This window comes from Pungitius pungitius, chromosome 15 (assembly GCF_949316345.1).
Source record: "Pungitius pungitius chromosome 15, fPunPun2.1, whole genome shotgun sequence".
Lineage (NCBI taxonomy): Eukaryota > Metazoa > Chordata > Actinopteri > Perciformes > Gasterosteidae > Pungitius > Pungitius pungitius.
The window spans coordinates 6,365,934-6,378,198 of record NC_084914.1 but is presented as its reverse complement, the minus strand read 5'-3'; the positions used below and the strand labels follow the sequence as shown (position 1 = coordinate 6,378,198).

At 44.7% G+C, this 12,265-nt stretch overlaps 1 protein-coding gene across 2 annotated transcripts; it reads left to right on the top strand.

Moving 5' to 3' along the window:
- Positions 1–108: 108 nt before the first annotated feature.
- twsg1a (twisted gastrulation BMP signaling modulator 1a) lies at positions 109–11,575 on the top strand. 2 transcript variants are annotated; one of them, XM_037458539.2, is made up of 5 exons: positions 109–284; positions 1,073–1,272; positions 5,722–5,821; positions 9,680–9,940; positions 11,095–11,575. In XM_037458539.2, exons 2-5 carry the CDS (start codon positions 1,135–1,137, stop codon positions 11,274–11,276), a joined length of 681 nt encoding a protein of 226 aa, XP_037314436.2. In that variant the 5' UTR covers positions 109–284; positions 1,073–1,134; the 3' UTR covers positions 11,277–11,575. The 2 variants fall into 2 exon arrangements, with proteins under 2 accessions (XP_037314436.2, XP_037314435.2); XM_037458538.2 differs by having other exon boundaries at positions 114–284; positions 1,102–1,272.
- The last annotated feature ends 690 nt before the right edge of the window (positions 11,576–12,265 follow it).

Below are 12,265 nucleotides of genomic sequence, written 5' to 3'. Positions count from 1 at the left end.
TGTGTGTGTGTGTGTGTGTGTGTGTGTGTGTGACCTGCGGTCCGGCGCTCTCCTCCCCAGACGTCGGGTTGGAAAATGGAGCGTGTGCCTTTAAGGCGCCCGACTGCCTGTCGCGTTCCGCTGCGGAGAGACTGACGCCCTCTGGACACACAGCGGACACTTGAGCGGCGGCAGAAGCAACACCATCCCGGGGAAGTTCAAAGAGAGAACAGACCCCCTTCTCTCTGTCTACCTTAAACGGGAGAAGAAAAGAAAAGGTCTCGGGCTCGTGAGCAGGCGTCGTGGTGAGTTTGAAACCCCATTCTCTCTCTCTCTCTCTCTCTCTCTCTCTCTCTCTCCCGCTTTTACAACGCGCGCTGTTTTCTGGAGGTGGAAACTTTTACGTTTCGGTGTCGGCGATGAGCCGTAAAAAAAAAAACAGCCCTAAAAGGTGAAGAATCGCGTTGGTGGCTGAGGGGAGCTGATGTTTTGCCGCATGTTGTTCCTCCGTCACGTTAAAGTGGAGCGATGTGTAGCGAGGGGCTTTGAAGGCGGCGTGTTCACGCGTAACCGTTTGGAAAAATAGGTGAAAGGAAGCTGATGTTGCCAGATGTGTGTGTGTGTGTGTGTGTGTGTGTGTGTGTGTGTGTTGTTATCCCGCAGCATCGCGAGTGGGTTCTGCCCCTGAATGAAACGTGACGCGGGCCCCCGCAGAAATGGGATGTCTACATGTCAATTGTGTCCTTCTTCTGTATCACAAAGCAGTGATTCTGATATATATGTGTTATGCATCTATATGTGCGTGTGTGTGTATGAATGTCATTGGAATCAAAATGTCACATATAGTGTATGTATGAAAGTATAACAAAATAAATCCCGATAAAAATAAAAGAAAGATTTACATTACATTAAAAAAAGTCCTCAGTATGCTCAGTATGAAGAATCTAAAGAGTATTTTTCCCATCATGCACCACTTCCCCCCCCCTTTTTTTTCGGTGGTCTTATCTTTTTTTTGCACCAACTGCAGCTTTGCACTTTTTCCTGGTGTGGAATGCCGGTGATGAAGTTTTGTTTATTTGTCCTGGTCCCTGAGGTCCTGTCCCGTGTCTCGTGTTGACGTAGGTGTTTCCAGTGCCGTGCTGGTGAGCTGTCAGGATGAGGCCTGGTCAGCTGATCCTCCCCACCGCCGCCGCCACCACCGCCGGCCTCCTCTTCCTCCTCTCGGGACTGTCTCTGACCTCCGGCTGCAACAAGGCCCTCTGTGCGAGCGACGTCAGCAAGTGTCTCATCCAGGTACGGGACGTCGTGCATCCCTTTCTAAAAACATGGCTGCAACCACATTTCTGAATTACAATCAAAGAAATCCGCCCAAGCTCAACCCACATTACTAAATGTCCCTTTTTAAATTCTTTAAATTCCTACTATAATGACTGCAGTTCCGTTTGCATCTTCAAAGATCCAATGTGATTTCCTCTTAAGGTTTTTTTATTCTGTTCATCCCTGCTCGGACAAACCGGCTTTGTGGTCGTGGACCCATAATCTGATCTGAGTGCTGATCTTTTCCGTAGATAAAATGTGGAACGTTCTCCACGAATGCCTTCGAATGAAGGCTTTGGGTCCAACAGCTGGTTTTATGTTAGTGGAGATTGCTGCTTTGAGTAAAAAGTTAAAAAATCAATACGATATAAATGGTGCGTCTCCACTGTTGTAACATGCGTTTTGGGCTAACGCTTGACGTGGAAACACCAGACGGAGCCGTAGCCAAAGTGAAGTTACAATCCGTCCTGACGGAGATGCTTTTCTGGATCGGAGAACTAAGATGGAATCTGTGGTGAAGAATTCAAATACATTCCTCCGATGAGCCGAGAGGCGTCTGGAGGGGAGCTTTGTTTTCGGCTCGGCTTCGTGCACACCTGCACCTCAGTTTCAGGGAATACTTCTATGATTCATCTTTTTTATTTTTTATTTTCAACTCTCTCACTCTTTGTTGACTTTCTAGCATCACTTCCTTTGTGTCACTTTTTCCATCACGTCTGAAGCTCAGTGTGCGACGGGAACGCCGCCGCTTTACACAGACTCTACTTGTTAATTTTTTTTGGGGGGGGGGAAACGCACCTGTCTAGTCACATTTTAAGCGGCTGCTTGTCCTCTGTCCTTTCTGTGTGTGTGTGTGTGTGTGTTTCTGCTGTCTGTTCAGTGGACCTGCCCCTCCCATTAACATCTTTAAAGTACCGTATTTAACCCTGGTGACCATTTCACCTGTTTGACCTCAGGTTCTGAGTGAGTGAACGACAGGTTGTTTTGCTGGAGGTTGAGGTAGAACAGATTCATGGCATCTTTTTAATTGGAGATGAAACAGGACGTTAATTCATTTAGAATGTTTTATCTTTGGGCCTTTTAAGGATTTGTGTATGTTCCACTTATAACAATTCAATAGTGCATTTAAAAGTGCAATATGTGCATTTAAACATAACTCTTGAAAAAAGACGATGAATCAAGTCAAGGTACAACCGTAGAAGCACAATAGCCACATTTAATGCTGCATTTTTTTAGAACTCTGTCACAATTTTTTTTCTTCTGCTTCCCACAAAATCTGTTTTCCGCCCTCTAAAGAAGTCTCTTTTGAAATTGACCACAGTTCATGGATTTAAAGAAGACAATTTGTGAAATGAATGAGAGGTTTTTCCCATCACCTAATCAATAAATTGATTCAGCAGCACTCACACGTCTACGTGGCCCATTTCTAACATTTGGCAACTTAACTGTTCTGCAAATGAAAAATAAAATAACAAATCTAAAAAAAGAGAGAATTTGGAGTTCTCTTAAAAATAAATCTTCCCTGGAAATAAAGTATCTCGTGGTCCGTTTTAAAGATTGCGGTCTGCCAACGTAGTGCTCCCCAAACCACCAGCTCCTCCTCCTCCTCCTCCTCCTCCTCCTCCTCCTGCAGTTTTGACCTCCCGTGATCAGCAGACGTCTGGTTGCTTCCCCTCCGTCTTTACTTCCAGGTTACGTCGCTTTCCCTCCTTATGAATCACGTAGCTCGCGCGACCCCGCCGACTCGCCGGCTGTCAGGAGGCCAGAGCGATGGTGCGTGTGCCCTGGAGGATGAAGCCCCCCCCACTCCCCCCCTCCCTCCCCCCAGCCCACGCCCCTCCAGAAGCTGCGCTCGGTGGGATCTGCTGTACCGACGCTCGCTTTCACGCTCTGCTGCCATCTCAAGTCATTTGTCTGAATTCCCCACCAAAACCCTTGAGGGTGGGAGAAGCCTGAGAGGAGGGAGGGGAGGGGAGGCCCGGGGTCAGGAGGAGGCGTGTGTGTGTGTATTTATGTGTGTGTGTGTGTGTGTGTGTTGGGGGAGGTTGGCTGAGGGAAACATACAGTTTGGTGCAGAGAATCAGGCCCAACTTGGACCGGGCCGCTCCGCAGGGCGGGGCAGCACATTTCCAAAGTACACACACACACACACACAGACACACACACAGCCATGACGAGGCAGCACATGTTCACTTTCTCTCCAGAGTCCCTTTGTCTCGCGGAGCCCTTGACTGATTACAGAAGCTCCGGCTCCAGTGAAGCCCAATAGCGGCTCTTGAAGTGGAGGCCAGATAACCTCGTCCACTTCGGCGAGGAAGTTGTTAGTCTTAGTTAGCGACGGGTCGGATCTGTTGAATGTCACCAGTTGCTACAGTCCACTTCCAACTGGTTTTCATTGGACAAAATGAACGTTGCTGCCATCCTGGTGTCCTTACAATATTTTGTTTGTGGCAGCATCCACATTGGAGAAAACATATTGTGCTCCATATCTAGTTAGCTTGTGTACTGCATGTTAAGAAGGTGATGCGCACAATATCAGTACATTGTAATTAAGGATTTCCAGTATTCCCGGAGTCTGTCTTGTGAAACTTAAAATGCATGTATTTTTTTGTTGTTGTTGTTGTTTTTCCTCCATATATTTCCCCCCCCTTTTGGAGAGTCATAATTACTGATGGGATCAGAGGTTTGGGGATCGGGAGGCTGGTGATTAACTGTGTGTGGTTTTGCAATCCCTCACTCGGTGAGTCACTGGAGAGCCTTTTATCATCGTCGGCCCTCCAGTAGGAGAGGGAAAGAAAGGAGGGGAAGAATACTAGGGAAGAAAGAGAGAGCGAGAGGTAGGAGAGGGGGGGGGGGGCGCATGAGGGGGAGGGAAGTCTGAAAGGAGAAAAAAAAAACAAGCGAGAAAGGAAGGGAGGGAAGGAATGGGGGGGGGGGGGGGGGGGGGGGGGGGGGGGAGTGTGTTGTTCGGAGGGGGTGAGGAGAGCCGCCATGTTCTGTTCTCCAGGTGTTTTCTTCTCCCTCCTTCTGCCGAACCCCCCCCCCCCCCCCCCCCCCCCCCCACCTCCCCCATCGCGGTGACCTTGACTAGGAGGAATGTGCTCCCTGTTCTGTGTCAAGAGAGAACGGAGGGGGGAGAAAGACCCACTTTTCAACCCCACCTACACGTTGGGTTTCGTTTGCCTGCGCGTGTTTGTGTTGAACAGTTTTGGGCATCAGCAGCAGTCGCGTGTTTTTGGATGTTTGCAGAACGCTCTTGTAATAATATTACCGACGTCTATAAAAAGCCACAAGAGACGTTCCCCCTCCCCCCTCGGTCCCCCCCCCCCCCCTCGTGCATTGGGCATTTTAAAGAGAATTTAAAAAACTGTACATGGGGAAATTGCACGACATTTCTAAAGCCAGATAAAAATAGTTGTTACATGCATTCATTTCATTAAAAAAAGGGTTTTGTCCTTGTTTTAGTTTCTGTGTCGCCTTGTCTTTCTTTCACAAGCAGCTTGTTTTTCTGACAGGTTGTTGTACTAAACATGTCTGAGCTGCCGGTTTAAGACCCTGCACTTGGACTTGAGCAGGACTTCATGCATTATTTGCGTTATTTGAGGTTTAATCTAAATTATTTCTTTGTATGTAATTAATTGATTTGACTTCTTCTTCGTTCTTTCTATACAATACTTTGGTTACACGAAAAATGAATGTTTGTTTTCAATATATTTTAAATCTCATTTGGTTAAGTTTATTTAACTTGAATGCACTTCATACTTTTTTATGGTTTTACTTTTCTTTTCTTTTTTTAGTTGCCTTGAAATAAATGAAATTGCTTCAAACTGAGGATGTCGATCAACATCAAGAACTGATCAACCCTCTTTTCCGCACAGTCAGATAAAATATCTCAATTTGTTCTTGAGTACTTGTGTACAAAAATAACCAAGAAATGTTTCTCAGTGTTGTGAGGTTGGACGTGTCAGAACCTGCTGTGGTCCTGAATCGCAATACAGCGGAGGTTTGATTTTCTTGGCTCAGTTATTACGATGTTACATGCTTGTATAGATGCCACATGTTGTGCAGTGATAGTTACTGTACAACAGGAAGCCAACCTGCAGCTGTTGGTAATGGTGCGTCTCCTGTCTGTAAAGTGCGTCCACCTCTCAGGCGGGTAACAATTACACGGTCAATAACAAAGCTCAATCTTTAAAGAAATAAATACAATTCAACTCCTCAAAATCTTTGAATTTACCAAACTGTGGAGGCGTGCGCCTCGTTGTCGCTTGTTTCATGTGTTTGCATTCACCCTGTTGCACTTGTGATGTTTAAAAACACATTAAACACTGTTATCTGCTGATAAATGTCAATGTGGTCAAACTTATGTTACTACTGTGTGTGTGTGTGTGTGTGTGTGTGTGTGTGTGTGTGCGTGTCCTGCAGGAGCTGTGCCAGTGTCGTCCGTCCGATGGGAACTGCTCCTGCTGCAAAGAGTGCATGCTGTGTCTGGGGAACCTTTGGGAGGAGTGCTGCGACTGCGTGGGTGAGTGCTGCATTTCACAGCGTGTCACGTTTATCTGTCACGTTTGTTTTGGGAAGGGCGATTGAATGTAAAACCGCAGGAGGGGAAATGAATCAGATCAAAACGGGACGTCGTTTAGAAGAAGTTGAATTTGATTTGAAAGTGGTGCGTTTGACTTTAAAGTCGGAGTCAAGCGCTGCTTTAAAATCGGATTTCTTCTAAATAACTTCTGTTTATACACTATGTGTGAATCTGCGGATGTGAGCAGTGAAGTGATGCAGAAGTCGAGGAGAAAATAACTGTCACTCATCACCTCGATGGCTAGTGTTAATTCTTCCCCCCGATACAGCAAAATCTGGTCCCATATGGAGTAAAATAGACATAGAATAAGACTACCTTGTGATTGACGGGTCGCTACCACGGCCTTCCGGTTTGGGAGCCGTCCTTTTTTCTTTCATCTTTAACCCCCCTAACAATGTGTTTGCAGTCCATTGAAGTTAATGTCACATTTTTGGTTGCCTTGAAGTCTTATTTACAGTCCGGTCACTTCTGGTTTCTCAAAAAGCCAAGATGGCTGCAGCCAAAAGGCCAAACTCAAGGCTCCGAAAGTGTAACCCACAAACCAATGGGACCTTGTGCTTCATATATATATATTTAGTCCATGTTTATACAGCAGCCGCAGGAAGAGTTATACTTATCCTCTTATATTGGCTTAAGATTATGTTACCGTGTTCTAAACACTAAATTGAGGCCTAAAGTAAAGTTACCATATCATTTAAATATACAACCAATATTTCAGCGTGCGTAATTAAAACTAATATACATCATTTAACAGTGATGTAGATAGAATTTACAGAAGCAGAATATACATTGGAGTGTGTGAAATAACCAGGTGACGGAAAGCTTTCATACAGCAGGCCACGAGCCCCAATATTGATCGTACCTTGATTGCGAAGTGATTCTGGACACGGATCTCTTTCCACACACTTGCCTCTCAGTCACCCCTCTTCACGCCGAGCACTTTCTCCCGCCGAAAGGCCTGTGACAAATGAGCTGGTGGCTGAAGTGCACTCAACAGTTGAGAAGCGCTCCGGTTTGGAGAAAAGGAGCCGGTCCCACGAGAGGAGTGCGAGGAGAGCGAAGCCAGACACCCCGAGGTGCCTCCCGAGAGGTGACAGCGTGGAGGTTAACGAGAAGCAGAGCCCAGGTGGGACCGCCGCTGTCCAGAGAGCGAGGGGAAATTAAACGGAGCGACGTCGCTACCGAGCAGCACCTCCCCAACACGGACAGGAAGCCTCAAGGTCCTGCAGGAGATCAAAGGGTGGAGAAGCCGTACGAAAGTGGGAGGGGGGAGGGGGGGGGGAGGAAGGGGGCGACCCGCTCAAGTGAACTTTGACTCGCCGCAGTGGGAGACGGCGAGTTGCGGGTTGGGGGTGTGAACCCCAGCGAGATCCGAAACCAACCCGGGGTTTGTGAAACGAGGAAACCTTCAGCTCGTTAACTCCTCTCTTCGTCTGTAACCTGCTTCGAAAGCAGCAGGGAGCTCGAAGTGGGGAGGGGGCTCAGACTCAAAGAGTGGGGGCACTTCTTTTTTTTCTTCTTCTTTTTTTTTTTTTTTAAAAAGGTGAAAGACTTGGTTCTTAAAGACAGATGTGGGAAAATAACTCCCAGCACAAGGCTTATTGGAACAAGACATGCAGGCCTTGCTTTTGGCATCTTCTGGTCATTTTATTACATTTCTTTTGCATCTCTTAGATGTTTTTATTTACTTTAAAGCAGGACATACAGAGGTCCCGTTGCTGCCGTGCACTGCTGGACGCAAAGCCGGGCTTGATTAGCGCCTCGGATCCAGGCCCATGTAAAGGTTTCCCTCACCGTCCGACTCACTTCGCTACGACAGTTTGATTGACAGATGGTCGATCCAATGATCCTCGGCTTATTTTTCATTTGGAAAGGGCCTTTTTTTAATCTTTCCGTGTGACGTACCGTCTGGCGGGTCAGGTTATGTCCAAGGCCGGCTACCTCTCACCGCCTGACTCCGGCAGTGTGGTCACCAAATGGCCCCTAAGGCTCCGCCCCTCGGCCAGTCCCCGTATTCCAGCAGCTTTGACGGACAGATATTGCTGTGCGTGCTGACAAGGCGGCTTTATTAAAACTCTTTCAAGTGGAACCCAAATACAAGGATCCGACTGAGCGCCGAACTTGCTGCTGCACAGATGTTAGGGTGGTGCAGCCCTCCTCCCCAAAAACGGGCCTTTTACGAATACGCTGACGACAGACAGCCTGTAGCTTTAGGCTGGGATATATTTCTCGTTTATATGCTTTTATTTTTTTCTCACAGCGCTCGCCTCATGACCACTTTTAGTAAGTTTCCACTCTAAACACGATAACCGTGCCAAACTCTGGCTACTTTGAAGTGTGTATCTGCGAGTGGTTAGAGCAGACCAGTATAGCGGGGAGAGGACAGTTTGTATTATAGAGGAAGGGAGGAGGAGGGAGTGAGGACATGAAGGGAGGACCCATGTGTAAGCTTTATCCGAAACAGCTGTTCCGGCTCTGCTTTGAGCATTGGTTTGTAATCCAATTCTAATGTCAAACTTGGTTCCCCATTAAATGATTTACCCATTAGCTGTAATTCACTTTGACTCATTTGAAGGCTTCAGGAAGATCATATCAGTGGATGTGGGGACTTTGTTGAATGATTGCTACTGTATTTGGACATTAAATGAAGTGTTAAAAGGATCTTAATTGAGACAAGATACCCATGACAGCTGTGTGGTTTCACAAAACTTTCCCGTGTGACTTGAAATCATGTGTGAAACCATTTAGCCATGAAACGATGCCTGTATGCCTGGCAAATCACGAAAACCCCTGTGGTATCTAGACCTGGAGATAGTTTTAGTCTCAAGATTTCCTCCTCCTCAAGTTTCGGCCTCCGACACCGTGAGGGCTGCAGCATGAGGTCATGTCCTCAGTGCTAATAATGTGTGAATTTAAGGAGTATGATGAAATAATGACACACAAAATAAACGTTGAGTTTTTTTTAAAGGCCTGTTTCAAAAACCCTAACCCCGCATTAGTTTTGTTGTACCCTTTTTGGTAGGATTTAATTATTCTGCACTAGACTGTCATTCCTGGCAGTGGAGAGAAAGTATTATATTTTAATGTAGATTATACGAAGTCTGTTTTGTGATTTTTATCTATTTTGCTTTCAATAGGAAAAAATACACTTTTACACACACAATTTTACTACTTTTTTATTTATCATTAGCATATTTAGAAATAGAATTTTAGAAAACAAAATAATTGTCTTAATGCCTTTTACTCTGTTCACTTGTTGAGTCTTGTATGGGAGGTCTGTACAGCACATATGTACAACAGACTTTCTAGTTTCCTTCCAATCTATATTCTAAAGTAAAGTGATCAACTGAGGAAGTTTACTGGTGATATCTTTTATTATTGTTATTAATAATTTGTTTACCCTAATAAATTGCAGGGTCTCCCTCTAAACAAATGGCTTTTGCCCTGGTCCTAAAGAACGGGGGATAAATATACTTATTGGTCAGTAGCACTGACTTCATTGGCATTTACGTTTAAAAAGTCATACTACTAATTTAATAAAATGTTAGAGACTATTTATTTGGTAGAAACTGTCAATGCAGTGAAACCTGAATAAGATGGTCATTTTAGAAATATAACATTTTTCAATACTGTGTCAATGTAATTCCATCTAACGTCAAAAGAGTGACAAATGCTCTCTCAATCCCAATAGTCCTGCAGAAACTAAACTATTTGCATGGCTGAATATAGATACGACAATTTTTGTAATCATTCACGAAACTGACCTTTTTAATGTCTTCCTCCATCTTTCCCTGTCAGGGATGTGTAACCCCAAGAACTACAGCGACACTCCGGCCACGTCGAAGAGCACCGTGGAGGAGCTGCACCGCCCGATCCCCTCGCTGTTCCGCGCCCTCACGGAGGGCGACGCGCCCATCAACATGATGGTGGTGACCTTCCCCATCGCGGAGGAGCTCTCCCATCACGAGAACCTGGTGTCCTTCCTGGAGTCGCTCGACACCCACCCTCAGAACGTCTCGTTGCCTAGCAACAGTATCCACGCCAGCTACAACACTCAAGGTAAACGCTTGAGCTTTGAGGGATTATTTCGGCATGCATTAATCCATATTTGATCCATAAGCAGCGAAAGCTATAGTTAATAGTTACTTTTCAGATTGTGTGGATTTAGATGTATAAAACATATGATGAGCTTATTAAATATGGAGCATTGTCAAAGATTGAACTATCCAACAGTGCATAAAAGACATTAGCTGGACGTTTTCCACCTACAAACTACAGCTCCTTATACTATTATATACATATATTTGTATTCATGGAACATCATGTGTGCACAGTGGGTTCTTCTACTTCCTACCTCCCCTGCCAGTGACAACATTTAGACAGAGCCTTTGATCCAGTGGACCACTCCTCCCTGGAAGATATTTAAATCATAATTCTTTTACTATAACATTTTGACATTATTGTAAATTAAGTATCTTTGAGATTAAGGCGGTTGGTCACTTGGGCTTTGGAAAAATGTGAAAGTAATTTTAAAACAATTATTATTTCTCTCCAGATTATTTCTCAATAAATCAAATAAATTCTGTAGAGAAACCTGAAGAACAGTGGTTGGTCACTTGCTGTTTGATAGTGTGCAGCCTCACATTGATTTGAGTTTTCACCTATCATCACTCATATTAGAAAATTATTAGATGCATGCATATTAATACCACGTACTATTCTGGTCCCGTCGGGTCCAGCTACAATTTTTCTTTGTATTTATGCAGACTGACTCAAGGTAATAAAAGTCGGCCCTGCACAGAGCTCAAGCTGTTTGTAAAGGTTGGTTTGAGTCGGCTTGTGTTTTCATAATTTCATTGGAGCAGAATTGCCAAAAGTCATGCAGGTGATTGAAACTGTGTTTAAAGGGTTTTTCCTCTGCCGTATTTCTCTGACTTTTCATTTGTGGGTGTTTTGGCTGTCTGCCATTGAGCCGGTGCTATTTTCTGTAAAGACACACTTATAATGGGAGTGTTCCCACAGAGCTAAGCAGTTAACTCATTAAGTCCACCAACACATATGGTCATACTTATTTGCAGCAAATGAATTTCCCCCTGAAGTTAAAGTAGGAACATTGAGGGTTGTTGCTGCTTGTTTTGATAAACACGGTTTTATTGGATATGTGACTCACGTTTTCTTTCTTTCCCTTTTTCATTCAAACATTTTAATTTCAGAAAACATGTGCACGGTGGTCTACTTTGACGACTGCGTGTCTATCCGTCAGTGTAAACTATACTGTGAGTCAATGGGAGGATCCAAGTACCGCTGGTTTCACAACGCCTGCTGCCAGTGCATCGGACCCGAGTGTGTGGACTACGGCAGCAAGGCGGTGAAGTGCATGAACTGTCTCTTCTGAAATGCGGGCACATGGTGGTACCAAATGTCTGGGCCATACCAGAGGACTGAGGGCAGAGGAAACTATGGCTGTTGTGTGTTAGCATTCCTCAGTTACCAGTTACCAGTTGTAAAATATCCCCTACACCCCTCCTCCTAATCCAGCAAATTGTTTTTTATTTGTTTTTATTAGTTTTCACTGTATATTTTTAGATGTTTTCAATAGTGTTTTTTTACTGGAGGTGTATATGAATAACGTATTTTTTACAATTATGGTCTGCTAAATCCCTGTCGCATGCCAAATAAAGATGAGTTTGGTGACATGGACTGTTTTGTCTCACAGAAAAGTGTCTGATCTTAAAATATGTTTTCTTTCTCTAAATATTTTTGTAAAATGACGTGTGAAAAATGTGAACTAGTGAAATAGCAAATGTTTGTTCTCCCAATTGTGCGTCTCCTGCTCTAATCATAGCCTAGTGTTGCCCGAGTCAGGAAACGCATAATTTCCTCGGGAAACAAAGTTGTTGTTATACCATTCGGGTCCACAGGTGTTCCAGTGCTCAATGACCGTCTCATGCGAGCGGAGGGGAAAGGGAACATTTACCGATGCCAATCTCTCACCGCCGCACACAAGTGCTCTTTGTAATGCCAGTGCATTTTCAAAAGGGCAGCAGGGTGCCCTATCGCTGATTCTGTTCCCAATTGGCATGCAAAAGCAGTTTGCACTGACTAATGTACCGTATGCACAATGAGACTGTTTGTCTTTTCTTTTTCTTTTTTTTTATGATATTGAATCATGGCCTCATTTCGCAATTGCAGCTGTGGATTTGGAGCAGCTGGTGCCAACAATGATCAAAGGATTAATGTGTTTCTTATGTCAGGACGACCACTAGTCTTCTGAGTGCAACCACAGCATTTGGGAAGCCCCCCCCCCCCCATTATTTAAAATAACAAGTGATTTTACCAAATTTAGATAATAGTTGGTTTTCAACACATTGTTTGACAGTTTAT